The 23,086-nt window shown below is 37.0% G+C and overlaps 2 protein-coding genes and 1 long non-coding RNA gene across 7 annotated transcripts in view; 2 read left to right on the forward strand and 1 right to left on the reverse strand.

Annotated features, from left to right (window-relative positions):
- The window catches only part of METTL8 (methyltransferase 8, tRNA N3-cytidine), a 21,245-nt gene extending 19,024 nt beyond the window's left edge, over positions 1-2,221 (reverse strand). Inside the window, exons 1-2 of one of the 5 annotated variants that reach the window (XM_059853084.1) lie at positions 2,086-2,221; positions 1,279-1,391 (exon numbers count right to left, since the gene is read on the reverse strand). In XM_059853084.1, coding sequence (XP_059709067.1) covers positions 1,279-1,283 — 5 coding nt within the window. In that variant the 5' untranslated portion in view covers positions 1,284-1,391; positions 2,086-2,221. Of the gene's footprint in view, positions 1-1,278; positions 1,392-1,478; positions 1,500-1,521; positions 1,784-1,869; positions 1,893-2,085 lie in introns of those variants that run through there. The other 4 variants (XM_059853085.1, XM_059853082.1, XM_059853083.1 and 1 more) reach the window with 4 other exon arrangements.
- DCAF17 (DDB1 and CUL4 associated factor 17) lies at positions 1,778-21,603 on the forward strand. Its single transcript, XM_059852362.1, has 15 exons — positions 1,778-2,034; positions 2,293-2,551; positions 3,773-3,876; positions 5,789-5,879; positions 6,794-6,936; positions 7,729-7,807; positions 7,944-8,033; positions 10,100-10,207; positions 10,713-10,818; positions 14,314-14,456; positions 15,848-15,957; positions 16,342-16,429; positions 17,940-18,023; positions 19,381-19,536; positions 20,306-21,603. The coding sequence occupies exons 1-15, from the start codon at positions 1,778-1,780 to the stop codon at positions 20,429-20,431; spliced, it is 1,944 nt and encodes a 647-aa protein (XP_059708345.1). The 3' UTR covers positions 20,432-21,603.
- LOC132330564 (uncharacterized) lies at positions 16,436-17,856 on the forward strand. The gene is made up of 2 exons (XR_009487341.1): positions 16,436-17,048; positions 17,780-17,856. It is a non-coding gene; the product is annotated as an uncharacterized LOC132330564 (long non-coding RNA).
- Positions 21,604-23,086: the final 1,483 nt, after the last annotated feature.

Consider the following 23,086-nt stretch of genomic DNA (forward strand, 5'->3'; position numbering starts at 1 on the left):
GTATAACCATTTATTACCAGTGGTTATTTTCAAAATACATGCATATTAATATTTCTTAATATTTCCAGTCTGGGTGGGGGTGACTTTACTGTCAACCAGACTTATTCATTAACTGAGTGCTTAATCCTGTTCTATTTGACCAAGTGACTAATCATGCCCTCTTGGGGCTTCAAAATTAGTTTTTCAACTATATACTTCCAAAAAATTATGTGCATTTGAAACAACAGGGTATTTCACAACTTCTCAAACTCAGCAGGTCTAAAAATTTCAACTGTTTTTCTTTCTCATGCACCAGGAACGATGCAGACCTCCCTGTGAGCATATAGCAACTTCAGTAAAACTGCTGCAGAGCTGTGCCTCCCAAGGGAAAAGAAAAATAAAAGTTATAAATTAATTTTATTTATTTTGATTTCTATAGAGACAACGAAGTTAAAATTAGTTAAAAAGCAAAGCAGATAAACAAACCTGCCCCACCAGATATGACTTTAATCACATATACATGTGCTGAGAAGTGCCTGCTCTTCCACAAGCTTCCACAAGTAAGGTAGCCTGTTAAAAATAGTCGAGCAAAGAGGAAATAGTTTATGCAATGAGAGAGAAGGGGAGATAAATCCTGTGGGTTTACTGGAAACATTTACTTGAATAATCAAAGGGTTCCTCGGTACCCTGCACACCCTCTGCTGGCTGCTACTTACACAGAAAGGAGGAAAAAGGAAAAAAAAAAGCTATTGAGACTTTACATGTATGTATACACCTACTTGCAAGATACATCTAAACCTCCAAACGCAATCACTTAAACTATTTTAAATATATTATCTACAAAATACTGAATATTTAAATGTATTGCCTAACAAAAGATAATTTGTCTCAACACAATCTATGAGGTTTTTTTATTAAAGATGATGAGAATTGGGATAGAGCAGCATGAATTTTACTACTGTCTGCAGTTTATATTCAAGAACATCATCCATTTACATTCTTGCAGGACTCTGGACGCCCATGTGTACTTTGATGAGCTCCCTGCCTTGCCAACTCTGAAGTCACTGGCAATGTTGCAAATCTATCGTTGCTGCTGTATGCTCCACTTACTGCCCTAATCAGCTCTTTGAAGGAGCAACTGCAACCATTGTGTTTGTGTTTAGCTCCCTTCAAGCAATAACTGCAAAGCACCAGAAATTTAAGGGTCTCTTTCCTTCACTATCAGTGAAGATTCAACGTTCCACTCAGATCCTGAGGAAGAGATATGGGCACGCAAAAAGATCAGCAACTTTTGATTACCCCATTTGGGCGCTTGGCCTCTGGCAAGGAAGAGAAACGAGCCTGTCCAGAGACTTCAGTCGGTGTGCTGGCAAGCAGAGATTGATGGCCGTGACAACATTTTGGGCGTAGCTCTAAAAATACAAAAATGAAGTGTCATACATCTTAAGAAGTTTCTGTTGACCTTAGAGTTTTAGACGGGTTTCAAAAACTCCCTTAACCTTCCCCTCAGGTCCGGGTACACTCAATCCCGCACTGCCGTACCCAAAAAGGCTCGCGGCCTGTGGCCAAAAGCTCGCAGGTGCCAGGCCAGGCGTTCATCCCCAGGAACGCCCCGCGCACAACCCCGAAGGCTGAGTTCTACAGCAGGAACATTTTAAAAGAAAGAAGATACTAGTTCCCACTTCTCCTTAACTAGCTACCACAAACAAAACTTTCCTGATTTAATTGAAAACACAACGGGTAAAACGTTTCCATCTGCACGCCCCGCACGCCCAGCGGCCGTATCCTTCAGCGCAGGATGGGCGGGGAGCGCGGCCGGGGCAGAGCTCAGCTCCTGGCGCGCGGGCGGCTGCGCGGTCCCGGCCGGCGGCCGCTGCCGGCGATCCTCACCGAGCCCTGCGCAGCGCCCGCTCCTGCCCTGTCCTCGCAGCGGTGCCTTATCAGCGCCAACGCCGCAGCGCTCCCGTCCGGGAGGGTGACCCCGCTTGGCCGCCACCCGCGGGCACCACGCGGCCGCCTCAGCCGGCCCGGCCCGCCCAGGAGCGGCGGCGGGAGGTGAAGTACGGGCGGGCCGCGCGATTGCGCTCCCGGAAAAAACTACAGTACCCGGCGGGCCGCGGGCGAGGCGGCGCAGGGCTGTCCCCGCCTGGCGTCTGCGGAAACCGGAGCTGCGGCGGCCGGGGAAACGCGGGGCCAGAAGCAACGTAGGAAGGCCTCGGTTTGCCTCGCTCGACAGTCGAGGAGCGAGGGGCCGTTCGGGCCTTTTCCCGCTTCGCTTTACCTCTCGCCGGGCAAGGGCGGGGGTTTGAGATAAACCCGGCGCCGGCCTGGGCCTGCAAGGCTGCACGCCCTGCCGAGAGCGAGCCTGGAGCGGGGGAGAAAGGCGATCCCGCCCCGCGGGCCGAGAAAATGCCCGCAGGCGGCCGCCGGGGGGGGCAGGGCCGCCCTCCGGGCGTGCGGGGTGCACAACGTGTGCCGCCTCCTCACCCGCAGGGCTCACGGCTTCTACGCCAGAGATGCTGGTGTCGCCCACAGGAAGAACCTGGGACTCCTCAGAAGGATCATGTGTCAGGTAATTGGCTGCCTTTCGGCGCTGGCTGCAGCCCCGCGGTTCGGCCTTGCAGCCGAGGGAGCTGAGCGGCAGTCCTCATGCCAGGCGTTCGAGAGACCCCCGGTCACGCTGGAGAACAAATCTGGGGAGAAAAAAGGTGCAGTTTTGATGAAGAGAGTAATTCTTAAAATTATTTCACAAGGCCCATAACTAGAAATGTAGAGAGGATTGTGCTGGGCAAAAACTGCAAAGGCACTTGTGTATCTAATAATTGTGTTACAAATAAGTTTTTATGAGATTCTATATAACTTATTTCCATAAGATGGCTTCATATTTAATACTAATCTTAAATACTTAGTGCTTCATATTGAATTTGAAAGGAGTTCACATTATAAGATAACTGGCACGAATTTTCAGGTAAACATAACCCCAGTTCTCCGTGAAACTGATGTTACAGAAAAAATAGGAATTACACCAATTACAAACGAATTTTTTTTTTTTCAGTCAGAATAATTACTGCTTCCATTTCATAGTTGATAGAAATATATTAGAAAAGAATGTGGAAGTGAATAGGCTTTTATATTGAAAATACATTTATTGGAAGTCAGCTGAAGTGTCTGCTTATGTAACTAGATCAATAGGTATGCAATGTTTACTGAAATTAAAATAAGTACATCTGACTTACACTTCTTTTTTCGAAGACTGGAACCTTTGTTAATGGTATGGAGCTCCTTATATCTGAAATGCATGCAAGAAATTTTAATGTGAGCAGTTTATTTCTTTAACATTTTGGGTGCTTATTGCAAATAATGCATTTTTCTATCTTTCTCATCAAACACCACCAGCAGAATGGAATTAAGTGTTCAATAAATCAAATTAATTATATATAAAAGAATTCTCTGCATATTTATACTCTGGGGAGTTCAGTCTTTGATTTCAAAAGTCACCATGGAAGTTTAGTTGCCATTTTTAATACAGGCAAGTTAATGACAAAATATTCCTTACCCCTGCTGTCTATAATAGCTAATTTTAAAATTTTAATTTGGTTTTTAAAAAAGACAAAATTTTCCTATAAAAGGTCTGTTAATTTTATTTATAAAAACCAAGTAAGATTCTTTCTCATGTACTCGACAGTAAAGTTTTAATTAATGTAAGTTATTAAGTTGCAGGAGCCAAAGAAAATATTTTCAGAAGCAAAGTTTGTTACAAACAGCCATCAGTGTTATAACTATTGTGTTTCAGGAAAGTACTAAATTCAAGAATGTTTGGACAACTCATTCTGCATCTCCTATTGCATATGAAAGAGGAAGAATTTACATGGACAATTACCAATGCTGTATTACCAGGTAATACATTTACAATTCTCAGGTACTGACTTAGAGATTTGAGACTGATTCTGTGTTATATTGCTAACTTTACTCATACAAATAGCTGCTGTGAATTAAATGGAGTTTAATTAATTGGGAACAATGAACTTGGGAACAAAAAATAAGCAGGTGATAAATCTTTGGTTTACAATCTTTGCATTACATTTAGATGCTGTTGTATCTTAATGTGACACCTACTTTGGTAAAAGAAAGCCTGATCTTTTGGGTGCAGTATACCCTCAGCTTTCAGAGTAGGAATGGAAGATTAACAAAATTTTCTAGTCTTGCACTAAAAAGCCAAATCAACAGTAGTTCTTTGTAGTCTGGCAACTAGCACTGTGCTAAAGAGTGTGTCACAGAATCAGCCTATGTAGCAAGCTTGGTACTATGTGAATTCTGTATAAAATACGTAAATTTTTCTTTGTGTAAAAGTACAGCCTGCAGTATGTGCTAATTTTTGCAAATGTATTTTGTAGATCAGTTCTCTGATCTAATATAGTCTCCTGTTCCATGATCATTTGCAGAGACAGGTTAGGAAGCAGCACATGGTAGGGTAGAGGACAGGAAATCTGTGTGCACCAGCCCTTGTCCTTGCCTACTGTGAGGGAAGCAGCATGGACTTGGAGAACTGCATTGCTGAGGGAGTTGGGGACAGAGCAGTTTTGAGATGGTGTCAAATGATACATAAAATACAAACTACTCTGTCAGGGTAAACCACCAAGAGTCAATTAAGTTAATCTAGCATCCACAGCTGAGATCTAAATCTGCTTTTATTCCTACATTGTCTGAATGTTTTCAGTACTGGGTTAACCTGTCTAACATCTTTCAGGTTTTTCTTTGTCTCATCCTCTCCCAGAAGGCAAAACTGTGCACAGTACAAAGCTTTTATTTTGCTGCCTTTTTCCCAACCTGGAAATGAAACTCAGTTTTAGAAAGGAGGTAATATAAAGGGGGATCTTTAATGAAGGCCTTCAGAGGCAGTTATGGAAAGATGTCCACAAAAGCCCACCCTTACAGGGATGAGTATACATTTATAGGTTTTAGGAAATTAACATAATTGATTAAAATCCCCAGTTAGGAGGACAAGTGTTGATGTAATTCCACCTCCCAGGTCAAGCCCTTTCTCTGGAGCCCCCCCTTCAGCACTAGTTGTACTTTGTCCATGAGAATGTATCTCAAAGAGTTGTTCTCAGCCTTGGTTCCCAGGTAGAACCAAGATGGCACTGGGGCCTTGTACCTCCCAGAGCTTGGAGCTAGCTCTGAAATTTGTTTTGTCTTTCTGCCTAGGGAAAGGCCATGGAAAAGTAGTGGGAAAACTAGCTACTAATACAATAGGTGACAGAGTTACAAATATCTGTGTGAAGAATACAGAGAATATATAAATGGAAAAAAAAGCAAAACCCAAATGGCATAAATTTTAATTAGTAGAGGGTTTTTTTGAAATATCTAGACATGATGCCACACCTTTGTTATAAAAGGCACCACTGGAAGAACCTGAGGGGAAGGTTCCAGGATGATCTATGATGATTAGCTTTTGAAATATGCTTTCTCCATAATGTATATTACTAGAGCAAGAATGTTACTATTAAAGTTGTTACTTAAAAAAAACCAACCCAAAACTAATAGTAAACCCAAGCCTAAAAACAAAAACAAAGCAACCAGACCAAAAGATTTAGAGAAGGTTAGCTTGAAAATACTACATTACATTAACTATTGTATATTAGGCCTTATTTTGAGAGCAAGTTCAGGTATGTTTACAAAGTAAAAATAAGATGTTTAGATTCCTGACCTGCCGAAGGAGAAGGCAGGATTTATAAAACTGTATGAAATGACTTGTTGATAGAAAGTGGTCTATAAAACAGACTAATGATTGGCAATCATTTTCCTCTAGCATTGCACAACAGCCAAGACTAATTTATCAAAAGTCAAAGTGTGCCAAGTCTGAAAAAATAGAAGATGCTTTATTATTGGAATGCCCACTGGTAAGATTACTTTTTCTAGAACATTTTTGTGCAAAATACTAAATTAATGCATTTTGATGAAACATTTAGAATGGAGTGCTTTTTCTTTCCAAACGATTTTCTCAATGTTTTTATGGAGTTAGGTCATTAAAGGTTTGCAACATATGCCTTATTTATATTAACTGAACATTTAGAGGTATACTTGTCTGAATTTCTCAGTAGTGCAATCAAATGCTTTTTTCATAAGCTTTCATGGAAGATTTTAAAACCAGTGCTTTTATTCTTATGCAACTGATTCTTAATTCCTTACAAAATAAATTCTACTTATATTCTTATGTATTTTTTAAATTGCAAGGACAGTAGCTGGGAGTTTTAGTTTTCTTCTGATCTGTTGACATTAAAAAAACCAAAAAGCAGATACACTGGAGGCCCATTGAAGCAACCCTGCCCAAAAGCTCTTCTACCACTTCTACCTAATAACTGCATCATTTCTCTCCTTCACCCAGTGTCCACAGAGCTTAGAAATATTAGCCCTGTCCTTGAGGTGCCTAAAACTAAAGCAGTGTAAGTACCATTTGTAGCAGTTACAGTTGAGTTATCACTGAATGTCTTCTTTTGAAATACTTATATAATTTTCTCTTCAAGATTTGTATCAAATAGATCAATAAGCTGTTAATTTTAGCAAGGCAAAGATTTTTTAAAGGGTGCCTTTTCTAGAAAAGGTAACTGTCTTGCAAAAAGTGTGACAGCAGATTATTTTTGTCATAGGTAAGTATTTGATATGGACATGAGCTTAGAGATACTGATCTGATTAGTAGGCAGCTTTCCTCCTTCAGTTTTTGAGGAATGTGTATTTATTTTTGTGTTCTTCTGTGTCAAAATGTTTTGTATTTTCCTGATAGAAACTTTTTTCTAATAGCCTTTTTTTTATGTAGGGGGAAATGCTACCAAGTCCATCAGATTATAAAGCTTCCCTGATAGTCTTGACAGTGCAGAACTGGCTTCTACGTCTCTCTGCTGACAGCGGAGAAGTGCTGGAAAAAGTGTATCTTGCTGGTTCCTGTTGCAAATTCTTCAGGTATTAAACAACATCTAGGCTTTATATCACTAACAGTCAGTAGTACTATAGTAGAGAAGGAGAGCTTAATATAATTAACAGTGATTAGTACTTTAGGGGAGAAGGGCAATCGTGTTATTTTAGTACTGCCCTATGGCTGACAACAGGCTTGTTAATCTAGACCATGAGTACTGTTCCTGCATGCTCTTACTTGTAGAAGAATTTCATTGACTTTGGTATTATGGTGTCAGATTTGGTATCAAGTTGCCCAAAACCTAGCCTATTGTTTGCTTTTCTCTGACAGGTTTACAGCCTTTAGTATTGCAATGGCAACATACCAGGAGAGCACTTTTAAGAGCTGAAAACCACACCTGATCAAACATACAAACAATATGTTCAAAGTTTGAGCTGTTTTTAATTTGCAAAAGTTCTCCTCCATAGGGTAGCCATATTTCTCTTTTAAAGCAGGGCAGTTACTGCTTCTGGTAAACGGCTTCTTTTTTTTGGTTTTCAGAAAATAATATTTTCTTTAGGCTGAAGGATAGGAAAGTAGTCATTATGAAGGAAAGGATAAAAATTAAGATAGTGAATATTCACACTTTCCAAATTTTTCTCACAATCCTGTATGAAATAAGTCATTCCTAGTTCCATGGATTTCTGCTTTATTGCAAACAGCACCTCTTCCAGATTAAATAGTCACGTTTCCCTGGACACAGACATCTGCTTAGTTATAGTTGGTTATATTTTATGTGAAATAATACATTAATAAATGGTTTTTAAGTGGTTAAGACTGGCCTTTCTTGTCACAAACAGGTATCTGAGCTGGGATACTCCTCAAGAGGTAATGATTGTAAAGTCAGCTCAGAATAAGCTCCCTGCAGCAGCACGGCAGGTAAGTGTTGTAATTTTTTTTAACATTGATTAAAAAAAAATGACAAGCATAAAGATGGAGACATTATACTTGTTTACTATGGAAGAAGATAAAGATGTCCTGCCTTTAATAACTGTTCACTATTGTTCCTTCCCAGGCAGGAATCCAACAGACTGTATTGTTTTATCTTGCTGTATTCCAAGTTTTGCCTCTTTCATTCATTGGAATGCTGGAAATAAACAAAAAGGTAAGTTAATTTCTCTAATAATACGTAATCTGTACTGTAGTTCTATGACAGCTCTAGTTTAGACACCTATTTCAGAAGTCATACTTAAAAGCTTGGAAAAGGACTTGAAACATTAATTAGCAGCAGTGTTCTTGTGTCTGATAGGGGCGTTGGAGCAAATATTCTTAATTCTAAGGACCAGAAGAGAAGCTACAAATGGATTCTCTTATTGGGTTACTCTTTGACATGCAGCAGGACTTTAGCCTTTTCTTAGAGCAATCATAAGAATTAGGGAACCCTAAAATATTTGTACACTTCTTTTCACCTCCTTAAAGACAGATGTGCCTCTGAGCCAATCCTAGTAATAGTCTGTGAATTCTGTATGCAATTACAAATGTTTCTGACTTTTATTATCACTGTTCCTGAATGACAAAAGTAAATATATCTTGCTTTATCAGTCAAGAACAACCTGAGTTCAGTTTCTGACCTATAAGTAAGTGTATATACTGAGGAAAAAACTTTGAGCCAGACTGTAATTTTTAGTGTTCTCTTTTAAGTCAAGAAAACTCTGGATACAACTTACACATGAAACAGTACAAACATGAAAACTATGTCTGTGTAGGTACTGTGTCTTTTAGGATCCAGAGTTATAAGCTGGAGATTTAACTGGTGCTAGGTTGGGTTGAGGTTGTAATTGAAATTGGGCCTGGCAACTGAGGGCAGGGGTTTGAACTTTTTCATTTGGGCCCATGAAAGCTTGGGGGTACTGTGTATTCTTCTGTTCAAAATTAGTATTTAGGACTGGAAAAAACGTTACCAGTATCAAAGGTGTTCTCAATCTGGTTAGGAATGGCATGCCAGTTTCATCATGGTCATAGTAGGCAAAACATGTGAAGGAGCACTTCTTCAGCTGGGTCTGTGCTGAGTAGTCATCAGAGAAATAGTTAAAATTGGAATGGACAGGGCGGCATTTGGGATGTGAGAATACACCCAGCAGGAGATGCAAGCAGTGGAATGTAGCTGTTAGATTGGAGTTGGGGTTAGTGTTACTGCCTAAGGCTGCAGAATGCACCTCATGTATCAGCTTTACTGAGATGGTATACCACAATACATTGTGAATTCAGAGTGGCTGAGGTCTCAAGGATAGGAAGGAGACTTTAGGGTTGGAAGATTATTAGGGTTTGTGTCTGAAAGACACTGAGACCTAAGCTAGCAAATGTATTGAGAAAGCCATAAAACTAAATAAAAGGCAAAGTCTCAGGAGTGAATATATCTTTCAGAACCAAACAGATCACATAATGGCCAGTAGTGTTAAGATGTAGGTGTCTTACAGTTTCTGGGTTTCTTTAGTTTTTTATTGTTTTTAAGCCTGTTTTAACTGGATTAATTGCTTTTTCACATAGTGAACCAGATTAAAGAAAACTACATATTTAAGCATATCTATTAAAAAAAACCCTATTAACTTCACATGTTGAGATTAATTAAATATTAAGAATTAGTTTGTGGGGTTAGCTCAGTGTTGTGTTAAGCAGTGGCACAAATGAATAGTGTATAATTTTTAAAAAAGAGAAGTCAACTTCTCATGTATATGTCTAATTTGGATTCAGAAAGAACCTTGTACTCTGTGACAGCTGGATAATGTAGTTTTAGTACAGCTGTATGCAGTCATAGAGTTGTGATTAGACTAGTATTTTACACTGGGGATGAAGAAAGAACAGAAGATCTGAAATCAGGACTTTTAGATCGAGTTGCTAGTTTTGCTAATGTGGGATGCTGAATAATATTAGCTATTCATGTATGATAATAACTGGGTAGCATGATATGAAGATATACTGAGAATTGATTAGAGCATGAATCTGCTTGCAGAATACGACTTCTGTTACCTCAGGTGTTACTGCAGTGCAATGGATTAAAGAAACTCAGCAGAACAGATGAGTTACAGAAAAGTTGAACTTAAACACTGATCATAGAGTTTGGTCAGAATAAAAAAAAGTGATTGCAAAATCAAGGACATAATGTCAGTTATTTGTGTTTTCTCTCAATGATTTCTTCTCTAATAGAATATTTTTTACTTCATTTTATTCCAGATTTTTGGTAATAGTGTGACAGATGTTGCTGTTTCTAATGGAATCCTGATTGTAATGTATAGCATGGGTCTGGTCAGACTCTATAACTTCAAGGCCATTTTGGAACAGGTAATGAAGTAGAGTTTTCACACAATCCATGCTATTTTTGGGTAACAAGTCATAAATATTCATGTACTCTACATAAGTACATGGGGTATGTAGGTTCCTGCCTAGATCTGTTTACAGTCAGAAGATAAAAATGGACACACTATCAGAAAAATTACTCACAGCAGTTACAGGTGGCAAAACATAAGAGATACAGGGTCAGACAGGCACTTCTGGGGAGTTACTTCAGTGTTACACCAGATGTGCTTCTCTCTCTCTACACACCTAGTCTGTAGTTATAGGTGATTGTTAAGGCCAGAATCTGGTGGGCATGGGGAAGTTTGATCTCAAACAGAACTGCAGTTAGACATGCGAGTTTATATCCTTCCAATCAAAAATCAAACATTAATTCAAAAATAAGACCTCAAGCAGTATCTAACAAGATAAAGAATGCAGTATTAATAGAGAATAAAACTAAACAGCAAGTAAATATGCATCTGTAAAGCTAAATTGTTCTGTATTATTTTAGTTCATGGAACAACCATTTCATTTGGGACAAGAATTCAACTGGAATGGACAGGTGGGAATTGTAGGAAAGTATCCATTTGGTCTTCCATGTAACATTAAAATAACAGGTAATTATGATCTTTGTATTGGCTTGACTGTGGCTTTTATGGATTGATTGTTTCTTATTTCACAACTAAGAAAAAATGTTACAATTACTGTGCTCATATTGTGCTGTAGCTGTATTTCTGGACTTACATTATAGTAAAATGTGCTTCACTTTACTTCTAATTACAGTAATAATTATATAGGACACACCAAGAAAACTGTTAGAGCAACTAAGCTAACTGAAAAACTTTATCATCAATGCATGAAATGGAAACCCCTTTCTTTATTTCTGAGATACAACTGCTCTTGAGAAAGAGGAAGGACTAGGATATCTGTTAGTATTACCCAGAAATAGAATATGGTATGTAAGCAAAAGATGTGAGAACATTAACTTGCAGAGGAGATTCAGTGAGACTGAATACAGTTTGTCTGACTTGCATTTTGATATTCTGAGTTGTCAGAAATGTGCCGATTTCAGTAAAATGAATTCCTGAGAAGAGAAAAAATTACTAAAAACAATTCTAATGCCTCAGATCATTAACTTAGAAATGTTCTGCATTATGTAATGAATTCTTTCTCTAAAAGCAAATAGTGGTTTCTGGTGGTGCACTTGAGGTTAGAATTTGGTGCTAAGAATCTTGACGAATGACCAAAGCCTGAGACTTCTTTTGAAATTTCTTTTCTTACTTTAAAAATACGTTCTCACAAGCCTACACTTGAGGCATCTAAAAAAAATTTTAAAGATTGGTTTCACAAACATCAAAGAATGCATGTATTTATTTATTTAATTTTGAATGTTTCTGTATTAAACGTTTTTTCAGGTGATTGTCCACATAAAAATGTCTTTTTTTTTCCAGAGTGTCAGATAATAAGAGACAAATCAATCCAGATTTATATAAAATTATAAAGTACACAAAGAAAGTACAGACTTATGTAGTGAGGTTATAATGCAATGTTTTATCAAAACAAAGCAATAGACTGCTATATTTATGTCTCAGTTTTTGCAAAGGGCAATTTTTTGTCTCCATCTCAATCTGTGAAACCACCATTTAATGTTAGGGACCTGTGGAAAACCTGCTATGGGAACTTTAATAGGAAGATTTGATCTCATGGCTTATAGACCATTATAGTTTTTAGTTTTGAGATTTAAAACCAGTGTACTGAAGAAAACCTTTTTGATCTTTAATCGTATTCAGGAGTTTTGGTTAGGAAGTTTTGAACCCATGACGTACGTTTTCATGCTTGCTTTTTGCAAATAGTTTCATTCCTGTGGTTTTTAAGTTGTTTTCTTCCAAGAATAAGATGGGCAAATGCTTCAGTGAGCAAGATCTTAGCAGTTTCAGAGTGCAGGCTCGTATTTACGATAATTTAACTGTGTGTAGTCTTCTTTCTTACTTAAGTCCTAGCCTCCCTACAGAAACTGCCTGAAGGGATGGGCATTGTTACAGTAGTGGTTTTATGGTGTGAGGTACCCAAAAGTGTATAGAGATCAAAACTTACAGGCTAAGATGTACTATGCTACAGCTCTTAACTGCTGGGGAGGAATTGATTTTGGTCACAGTGTGTGATTTTCTGAACGGCTCAGAACTTAAAACTGTAGTTTGATTTATTGTTAGCTGATATAGTACTTTCAGGAAAAAAAGAAAGGAGAAGGATACTTTGTAGAAACCTTTTCTTGTTGTTATTTCTTTATTTTTTATTTGCATGTAGAACACTTGTTAGTGCTGCCAGGAACAGCTTTGTTTAGATAACTTGCAGAGTTTAAAGTAAGTAAACAAAGAAGCTCAACTGGAGATTGAAAACTGGCAAGACTTGGGAAAAGACTTGCAAACAATAAAACAGGAGGTGTTTAGAAACAAGAGCAAGTGACATACAAGTGGGAATGATGGACTTGAGGCAGCAGAATCACATTATCACAGTGATTTAGGTGGAAGCCATAATAGGAAGGGCATATTTTATAAGCAGCCTCTACTGCTCAGTATTGATATACTGTTGAGAAACATTTAGTCTATCTATATATATAAACATATAATTTAGTATATAAAATTATATAATGTATAATAATGATTTATAATATAATTATATAATGTATAATAATAATTTATAGCTAATGTATAATTTAGTCTATCTACCAGAATTTTTGAGGGACCTTGATATATAAGCTGTATTTAAAAAGTTGTTTAGGTGAAATGTCACAAACTTTAACTCATTTTTCATTTTCTGATGGATTTTAGTATCAGCAGGTACTTTGCTTATGCTTTCATCTTCAACATTCTCTACATTTCCAGCAGATGCATAAGTTTTTTATAACATATAGTTTGTCTCTTGCACAGAATCTCCCATTTCTTATGTGTCACTCCAAAAAGCAAATGGGACACAGCCACTTTCCAGCTTAGGAAAGACTTCATTTCCATTGGCAGTGAACTAATTCCAAACAATCTAAATGGCTAAATTGATGGAAACATGAACAAAGGAAGAGGAAAGAAGCACTCCATAAACATAATATGTGATGTCTGTCATGTGACAGCACCATTGGCATTAGGATAAGTACCTAGACAAAGCAGGAAAAGAAGAAGTCAAAATTTGGATAAGACCTTTGGGACTCAAAAGTCCACATAAGAACCTTGTTCTTGCACTAATTCAGTTTGGGTTTTTATATTCTGCCTGTTAAAATTCCCCTCGTAATTGCAGATTTTCTCCACATTTTGTCAGTTTTTTTCCCCAGCTTTTCTCTGTACTGTTAGAAAGACCTGGTCTTCGGTCTAAAATTGATTCAGTTATAGCAGCTGTAGAAACTGCTTTAATTTAGCTAGTTGGCAGAAGTTGTAAAGTTCATTTCATTAAAAATGCCTCCCATTTAGTAAAAAGACTTGTACTAATGGCCTAGTACATCTCAGTAATTTATCCGAACTGAACTGAAAGAAAAACTAGATACCTTTTGCCATTAATTGCAAAAAATCCTGTATTTTGATTGATTTTTATGAACTCAGCTACAGATTGCATCCTTTGTGGTCCACACTATTTGGATGTATTACACAAAAGGAGAAAGCAGAATCTGAATATTCTATCTTCCTGCATTTAATTCTGTTATTTGATGTTTCTGCCTGCTGTTTCCAGTTATTTATCACTGGTTTTCTCAAGAGAATAGTGATATGGTCTTTGATCTGTTCATGTATGCATCCTTTCTCAATTAGGTGAGCTGGAATAATTTTAATTATTTGCTGTGTCTTTGCTTATAAGTCAGAGGTACTAGAAGAGTATGCAGCATCAAGATCTGAGAAGGCAGTAACCCTCCTTCTGAACGGATGGAGGGAAGAAGAGGGAACTGCAGATGTGCACCTGGATGCCAAGAGAGGTAGCATAGCTGGCACTGGAAAAGAGTTGATAGCAAATGTGTTTCCAGCAATCCTCAAAAGTTCTGAAGAATTAGTAGCTTTATTGGAATTTAGAATTGTAAGCATCAATGGAATGGTGACTGTTCTGCTACTAATGGTGTTAACATTACCGAATATTTGCAGATACCCCACCTTTGCTATTTGAAGCATCTTCTCTGGAGAATGCATTTCAAATTGGAGGTTACCCTTGGCATTATATCATCACACCAAACAAGAAAAAACATAAAGGAGTCTTCCATATTTGTTCTCTGAAAGACAATGCTTTGGTAATACATTCAGAAAGCAGCTTCTCTGAAATTAATGTGTATTATGTTTGTCTTCATCCCTTATTCTGAGTAGGTTATAATGCCTTTGTTTACCAGTGTAGTGCTTTCACAGGCTCGCTCCAGTATCAAATTAGCTATCCCATGGAGTCATGTGTGTAAAATACTTTCTTCTGAAGCAGTACTGCTTCTCATATTTCCTTCATTCCAATACAATAGTAGTGCAGTCAGAGCTACACAGCACGGTATTCATGACTTAGAAGTCTCATTACCTTGCATGGTAACATCCTAATCCACTTCTGACTAGTCAGCCTACTAAATGCTGACTACAGAATTATTTAAAATTTTATGATATTGCAGAATAAATGTCCTTCATGTTTGTAGTTTATCTCTGACTTGTACCTTCTTTCTCTCCCTAAAAAATATTTCATTGCTCAGTTTAAGCCCCTTCTGTCCCAATAAAGGTTTTATTAGTTAATTTAATCTGTTCCTAATTACTTTTCTTTATGTACTATTCATCATATGAATACTATTTTTTGTGAGCTTTCCATCTCAGCTTTTATTTTGAATGTGAAATTGACCTGAAGATCATTCTGTATTTCAAGCAACTTCTGGGGTTGTTAAGAGTTTCTTGACTAAATAACTCTCATCTGTAAACATCCTTATCTCTTTTGCTCGCCTAATCAATTATTTTCCCTCCTTATTTTCAAAACTGATGTTCCACAATTGTAGCTGAAGATCAATTTTGATTCAGATGGACTTGCAAAATCCTTTCTCATCTATTTTTTTTCTATGTGGGTTCATATATTTGGCATGATAATAATTTGAATGATCAGTGTCAGCTAAATTTAATAACAGAAAGCCACTGCCAAAATCCTGGGATTTTGACTGGCTTGCATCTGACCACTGAAATCACAAGGTATTCCAGGCTTACATGCTCCACAGATAATTTGCACAAAAGTGGCTAAGCCTGAGGTTTGAAGCTCAAGTCAAACTCTGTGCTAATGTTTGTCGCAAGCCTTGCCACATGCCCTGTCTTGGATACTCAGATAGCTGGAATTGTTGAAGTGTTTGCACAGTGTAGGTTAAATCTTCATTCTGCTTAGTTTCAGGAGAGATAGGACAATATATCGCTAAGGTACAAGGTTATTGCTTACTGCATATTAAAAATCTCAAAACTACTTCACTGAGTATCTTGAGAATTGGAACTGAGTTTTTTATTATTATTGTTGTTGGTTTTATTATTGTTCCACTGCCATCCTTTCTGGCCATGTTTAGGAGCAATACTTACAAACCTCCAGAGGTATATAGTGAGGAGCTCAGTACTTCCTCTTTAATTAGATCTGTGAGACTTTCAAAATACTAATATTCTAAGCTTTCCTTTTCTTCTTTAGGCAAAAAATGGCATACAGGATATGAAATGCTGTTCACTTGAACCTGACTGGATATATTTCCATCCAGATATGTCAGGTAGAATAATCCACGTGGGACCAAATTTGATAAAGTATGAGCCTTTTTTACTCAAATCTTTTATTCATTAGAGAAGTTGCATAACTGCATAAATTTAGTAGTCTGACGATTTGCAGGCCCAAACACTCATCAGACTATAGAAATTACAAAATCTATTAATTTGTCAGACTTTCCTCTAGAAACATCTGCAGATTTCTGTGTGATGAATGCGAGCACTAGAGGCCACAGTTTAGATTTTGGTATGAAAAATACTCAAGGACTACTGTATCGAAATTCCACTGATAGATTACAAAAATAACTAATTTCCATTTTATTTATTTACAGTGTTTTAATGTACTAGATTTAAAAAATTATATAGAAATGTTGTAGTAAGCAGATTAGAATACATGACTTACTTTGTAATTTGTTTCTTTTGTAGAGTCTTAAAGCTTAAGGAAGTTAAAAATCATGCAGATCAAATGGAAATTGCAGAAGATTTTACGATTGTAGCCAACAGAGAAAACTGTGTGAGTTTAGTGTCTGAGATCACAGTGTGTGATTTTGAGCTATAAACAGGGTTTGCATATTTGTATTTTATGAGCTTTATCCAAGGTTTATTGAAAGACATGTTCTGTCTTCATTGGACTTCAAGTGGTATGAACAGAATTTTGAAAGCAGTAACACTTTCAGGATAGATTTCTGAAACCTTCAGTCTTTTCTTTAGTTTTCAGTGTTCTTTAAGGTGTGCAGTGTAACCATGTATCATGGATATAAAACATACTTAAAAGATGGTGACAGATTTGAAGGCACCTTCACAAATGAAGGTGCCACCAAGTGATAATTGTGTGCATCTCTGGTGCTCAGGTAAGTTGATCATACAAATGCTAGAAAAGTTTCAAGTCTCTCATAACAAAGACACTACATTGCTTCCAAAAGTCCATTCCTTTTCCTGGCCTTTCATGCCTGTCATTCTCTTGTGCCAAGTTTGGCATTCATCCAACCCTTGGTGAGCCAAATCTGTGCTCTAAAATAACAGAATAAGCCAGCAGAAAAGGTGAGTACTTTCTGCTTGCTTGTTTTGCTGAACTGGAGCAGAACAGGACTGAGTCATCCGTGGATCACAAGAGTGCAGAAAGGTAGAACCAAGTGTGAGAGGATGATTTAAAACTAGTGGTAGAACTGAGCTCTTTAATCACCTCAGTTGTTTCATGAAGTCTTTTGTGATATAAATCACAAAGACAATCTAATGTCAAAAAGGATAAAGAGCACACATGAAAAAAATTCTGGGTAGTTCCTGGAACTGTCATTTTGATTCAGCAGACAAGGTTATGTCTTACCTAAAAGCAAGTTTTTATAGTTTGACTACTGTAAAATGTGCAAACCTGTGATGCTGATTTTTAAGCTTTTGTGGGAAAAAAGTCTGTGTATTAAAAATCTTCACAAACTCAAGAACAAAACTTGTATTGAATTAAAAACTAAACTTCAAGTCATCTAATAACTTGCCATACTGCTTTTTGAGAGTTGTGTAGGTAACTTCTGTTACAGTAAGAAGAAAGAAATAAGAGTTCTAATCCTGCCTATGCTGTGCTTATTCCTTTTGACTTCTATTAAGACACTGATAAGCTATTTTTTAATATTTCTGGTGTTAATGAAGCCCATTGGAAGCAGCCATGGTGGTTTAAGATGCTACTTCTCCTATCTTCTGGAAGTAAAAGTTTAAGAAAAAAATCTGTGGTGATTTAGCAGTCTTAATTCTCATTCCAGCATCTTGGTTCTAGTCACTTCCGTTCTCTCAATTAGCTGAGAACCTTTGCCACCTCTGTGGGACACCTCTGAATATGAGTAAACAGCAATAATATCTCAACTAAAGTCACCAGGCTCATGAACTCATAAAGAAAACAGCAGCACCAGGGCTGTGCATAGCTAATGAGTAAAAGAAGGTCAGAAAGCAAAATATATGGAACAGATACATTGTCAGATTGTTAGAAACTACATTGCTCCGAAGTCTAGAGACACTTTTTTTATGTTTCTCCAAAGGTGAACAACAATGTTACTGTAACAGCTTCTGGTCGAGTGGTGAAGAAGCGTTTTACCTTGCTGGATGATGACCCAGAACAAGAGGTAAGTGAAGTGAGAGCACTTCATGAATTGTTTTAGTGTTTAGCTAGCCAGAAGCCCTTCTTGTTTTAGGTGCAGTGGGTGTAACCAGTAGCTGTCTATATCCTTGAATTCTTTATTCCTCTTCCCTTTGTCTTCTTCCAATTGCTTCACATACTGTTTATCATCTTTTCTTCATGATCAGCATTTGAGCTTTGTATTTTTTCTTTCTTTTAAGAACTGATCTTACGCCCCATGATATCATAATTCCATGTGACTTCAATGGCACAGAAAAGATATGTTAATGTGATAAACCTATTACTCTTTTCTCCATTTAAATATCTACTTTGAACATTTCTTATAAAGCATTTTATGAAATGAAAGAAACTGTTTCTTTTCCTCTGCTTTAGGATCCTCTTGTCTTTTTTATAGTATCTCTCAACTTTATTTTTCTCTCCCAGTTAGTTTGATTGGATTGTAGGATAAGGTATTTATCACTTTTCCTTGAAGTATCTGCTTCTTGAGATTGAAAACACCACTTGAGTCTTAAAAGGTTCTGAAAAATATTTTTTAGCTCTGTATCTAGAGCTGAATCTGTAATTGACATAAGCACAACAGGTAAAATTCATCAGTTTCTGGCAGTCACTCCTATTTTTTACTATGGTAAAAATACAGCACAGTCCAGTATAACCCTTAAGGGTCTGCAGTTTATTCTATTCACTTTTTCTTTTAACCATAATAAAAGTAATTGTACTTTTTTTTTCCTGTTGTTGCACTATACTTGTGATTCCAGTAAATGTTTTTACATTATAGAAGAAAAGGACTGGCTTGAATTTAGAGTATGTCACAGCAAGACTAGGCAATAAAGGTCATTCACAATCTTCAGATTTTGGTGTCAGTTCTTCACTGACCTATAATCTGTGGAGCAAGGGAGAGATCTGAACAGAACATACAGATTATTCATGGACTTACTCTAATGTACCCATTCCCTCAAAGCCAATGATGGTTTAAAGCTACACTGTCTATTAACATCTCTGCTTCAAGAGCCTAAATATACTTCTTTGGCCACTTTAGAAGTACTTCTTTTATATTTCTTATATGCTACATATAAAATACATGTACTTGCACATTAGGATTTTTCAGAACATCACTTCCTTTTCTCCTGCTTAAGGAATTTTGCTGAAATTCCCTGACAACTCATGTTGGGAAAAATGCCTGTTGGGTATCGGGCTCCCAAAGTTTTCTTTTGGATGAGAAGTCTTAAGAACTAGAATTTGCCCAATACTGCTTTCACATGAAGAAAAAATAGCTATGCAGTTTAGGTAGAGGGGAATGTGAACTTGTGTTCGATTTGTAAACTTGAGGTTTTCTTTTTCCTAAGACATTCAAAATTGTGGACTATGAAGATGAATTGGATTTATTATCCACTGTGGCAGTTACCCAGATAGGAGCAGATGGAAGAGCTCACCTTGACTTTCATTGCAATGAACATGGGATTCTACTTAAGAGTATTCCATTAAAGGAGTCTTGGGATGTGGTGAGGAAAATTCTTGTCTTTTGTTCCCACTGTCTCTTCCTCATACTCATTCACATACCATTTCTGTTCAGATTTCAAGCAGCTATATAAGTGGCAAAGGGATGAAATTTGCATAAAACAACAATTACAGCTCTAAAATTTTAAGTACTCCATCAGACAGTAATTAATTTACCTGAAAATCTCCATTATTTGAAATAATGATTTTTTTTTTTTTCTTTGTTGGTTGCTTTGTTTGGGGTTTTTGTGGTTGGGGAAAGGGTTGTCTTGAATATATTTCTCAAGTATTTATCAATTTAAATACTCCATGGCTAGTTACGTCAGAGTAACTTCTCAACTTGTAAAGAGACTCCCTAGTTAAACTTGAAGTACTCATGCATAACATGAAGCACAGACCACACTGTATATATATTTGGGAAGATGGAATGGGCTGTTTAAACAGTCCAAGTTGAGGTGGACATCCAACTTAGATGGTCTGAAATTTTCAGCACTGTTACACCTCTTTTATCATTGACTGCATAGGCAGCTTGTGATCTTAAATCAGATGCTCTGAACTTAAATTCCTAAAACAGGGATGTGAGAAACCTCTCAAAGTTATAAAATTCTGTCCTTTATCTGGCAGAGCAATCTCTGTGTATCCACACAAAATTTCTGCCTGATCATGGAGTTCACTACTGTTAAATATTTTTTGTTCCCTGTGGAAAATGATACAGATAGTAGCAAGTTGTGGAAATAGAGACTGCAACCTGAACTTTTTTTTTTCTCATTTCAGACTTACAGTCATGAAGTTTACTTTGACAAAGACCTCGTTTTACATATAGAACAGAAGCCTAACAGGAGATTCAGTTGTTATGTTTACCAAATGGTATGTGATACTGCAAGAGATGATGATCCTTAATGCTATACAAAAAAACAGGAAATGTTTAGTAAAAAAAGTTTGGAGAACTTTTGTATATATTTAAGCCATAAACACCAGCTACAGAGAATTTTGGATGCTATTTAAGGATACTGCAAGAAATGATGATTCTTAATGCTATAAAATAAATGAGAAAGTGTTTTGTAAAAAAAGGAGGGAGAACTTTTGTATATATTTAAGCCATAAACACCAGCTACAGAGAATTTTGGATGCTATTTAAGGACTCCGTACATAGTAGTCAACTACTGGTTTTCTGGCTGAATTTAATCTTAACATTTTGTACTACTAGATAAAGTCTTGTTTCTTTTTTTTCTTTGTGACACTGTACACTTGCCTGTAGTTTATCATTGCTTTTCATGTATTCACCAGCTTATCATTAATGCTAGATGCAGCATTTATTGCTTCTCTTCAGCAACAGGATTGAAATACTGGACATCAATGAGAAAGATGTGGACTTCCCTATTATCTACCATCTGCTATGATCTGTCTTACATAGTTTTACCTATGCAACTCTGATGATGCCTTAAGAGGCTACCTAAAACAGAGGCTAGACAGTGTTAAAGGAATAAAGTAGGTATTTATAAAAAGGCCTTCAAAGGATACACCTTGGGCAGTACAAGAGCCTGGCTGTGGCTCCACCCAAGATGGATGACAGGTCACATGTTTTCACACTTTTCTAAGTTTTGGTCCATTTACATACTGGGGTTAATTGTCCAATTACAGCTTCAGGTTATGAAGTCCCATCCTCTCAGATTGCTCTCCTCAGCTCACTGTTTATACTTTTTGGGCCTGAAGCTGCAAAGGTGTCCTTGGTTCTCGGGCTGGAAAAGGATTGTTTTGTCTAACGAAACTGTGAAGAGAACTTGCTAACACTTAACAGGAAGTTCAGAGTTATATAATAATGCAGTACAGAATCTGGAAAATATGAAAGCTAAAACTTAAGGCATCTATAAGACAAACTGTTAATTAATCAAAGTATGTAAAACTATCTAGGATAAATTTTGTATGTAGAATGAAAATTGTAGTGTTACCATTAAACCACTTAGACAAAATCCTTCTCTTGGTTTTGTGTGAGAAATAAAATCACTCAGGTTTTCTGGTTGTGTATGTTTTGGTTTAAAGAGAAATATTAATAAATTATGTATTTTACTGTATTTTTAATACATTTTTATATGTTTTTACATATATATGTATATCCAAGCAATTCTCTGCTTGACCCTGTTAAGGTTCAGGAGTTGTTCAGTCTGAGCCAAAGCTCCCAACTGTTAACCCTTACTACTGTGTGTAGCCTATCTGATACATTGGAGTTCTATGTGGTATATTCAGAATCTGCAGAATGAAAGCTTTCATTTTAAATTAGAAAACACCCACAAAAATAAAACACAGGCTGTAGATTTCATGGTGATAAAGATGGGCGCATAGCTCATCAAAGCAGAGCTCACTATGCTCACTGTCATCATAAGCATGGTAACTCTAAATGCAAATATTTATTTTTGCTCTGGGCTTTACTAATTAAGTTGGATCATCCTAGAGGATGCAATAGAGAAGAGCTCTAGAAAAATGATAAAAGTTTTTTTTTTTGGTGAGTTTTTAAGGAAAATGTAATGCAAAAGAAAAAGTGAATTATAATTGTGGAAAGAAAAAAACAACACAAAAAGGACATTTAAAAAGATCATGAAACAACAGTAGAAATAAAGGGGAGCAGCAACACCCAACTTCCACCCTATCTTCCCTAAGTTTTTTCCCTTGGAGTCCAGGAAAGAACACCTGTCCATTACCTGCTATTTTATAAGTAACTATATATATATATATATATATAAAGATGAAAACTAATATGAAGCTGTACTCTTAAAACAGAAAACCCAACTTTTAAGCAGATACTAGAAATGTTATGTTCACTGCTGTTTGGCTTTTTGAAGCAGTTCCACCCAGGGCAAGACCTTGAAACTCCATCATTTATTAAATAGCGCAGGTACTGTTCCCATGAACTGTCATGTGGACAAGCCGTAGCTTTCAGGAGTTTGCTATGTGTCCCTGTGGCTAATTGTTAAGCTATGGCAGACTTACAAAGTGAGAGTTGGGTACAACTATAAATGTACATCGGGGTTTTTTGGTTTTGTTTTTGTTGTTTGGGGTTTTTTTTTAATGCAGCAATTTGTAATGACCAAAAGTGGCTCAGACTTTGATGAAGATTGGGTCTTGTGTAAGAAATTCTATCACTCTAAATGCACACTGTGTTGCTGTGCCACAGATAATGGCAGATTTCCATCCTGGCAGCTCTTACATAGACATTTTCATTCAGAAAAAGAAGAGGTTTCTATTTACTTCAAAACACCTTGAAAGCTATTTAAGAACAGAGAATCCCAAACAACTAGCCCTGAACACTTGTGAGTGTCTTGGCACCCTGCTTACAGTCTGGAACACACTAAAGAAGCAGGATCATTAAATGCTTATGGTTTGTGCTTTTCAAGCTGTGAGTTGCTTTCTGTACTTATGCAAGGACCCAGAAAATTCTAAAAATAAACTTGTGTTTAAATGGGAGGAAAATGCTGACCACAAACCAGGAGTTTTTAAACTGTTTAAAATAACTGTATCTAAACCAAATACAAATACCTGTTTTGCATGTTTGGTGGCAGC

The sequence above is a fragment of the Haemorhous mexicanus genome, chromosome 8, assembly GCF_027477595.1.
Source record: "Haemorhous mexicanus isolate bHaeMex1 chromosome 8, bHaeMex1.pri, whole genome shotgun sequence".
In the NCBI taxonomy this organism is placed as follows: domain Eukaryota; kingdom Metazoa; phylum Chordata; class Aves; order Passeriformes; family Fringillidae; genus Haemorhous; species Haemorhous mexicanus.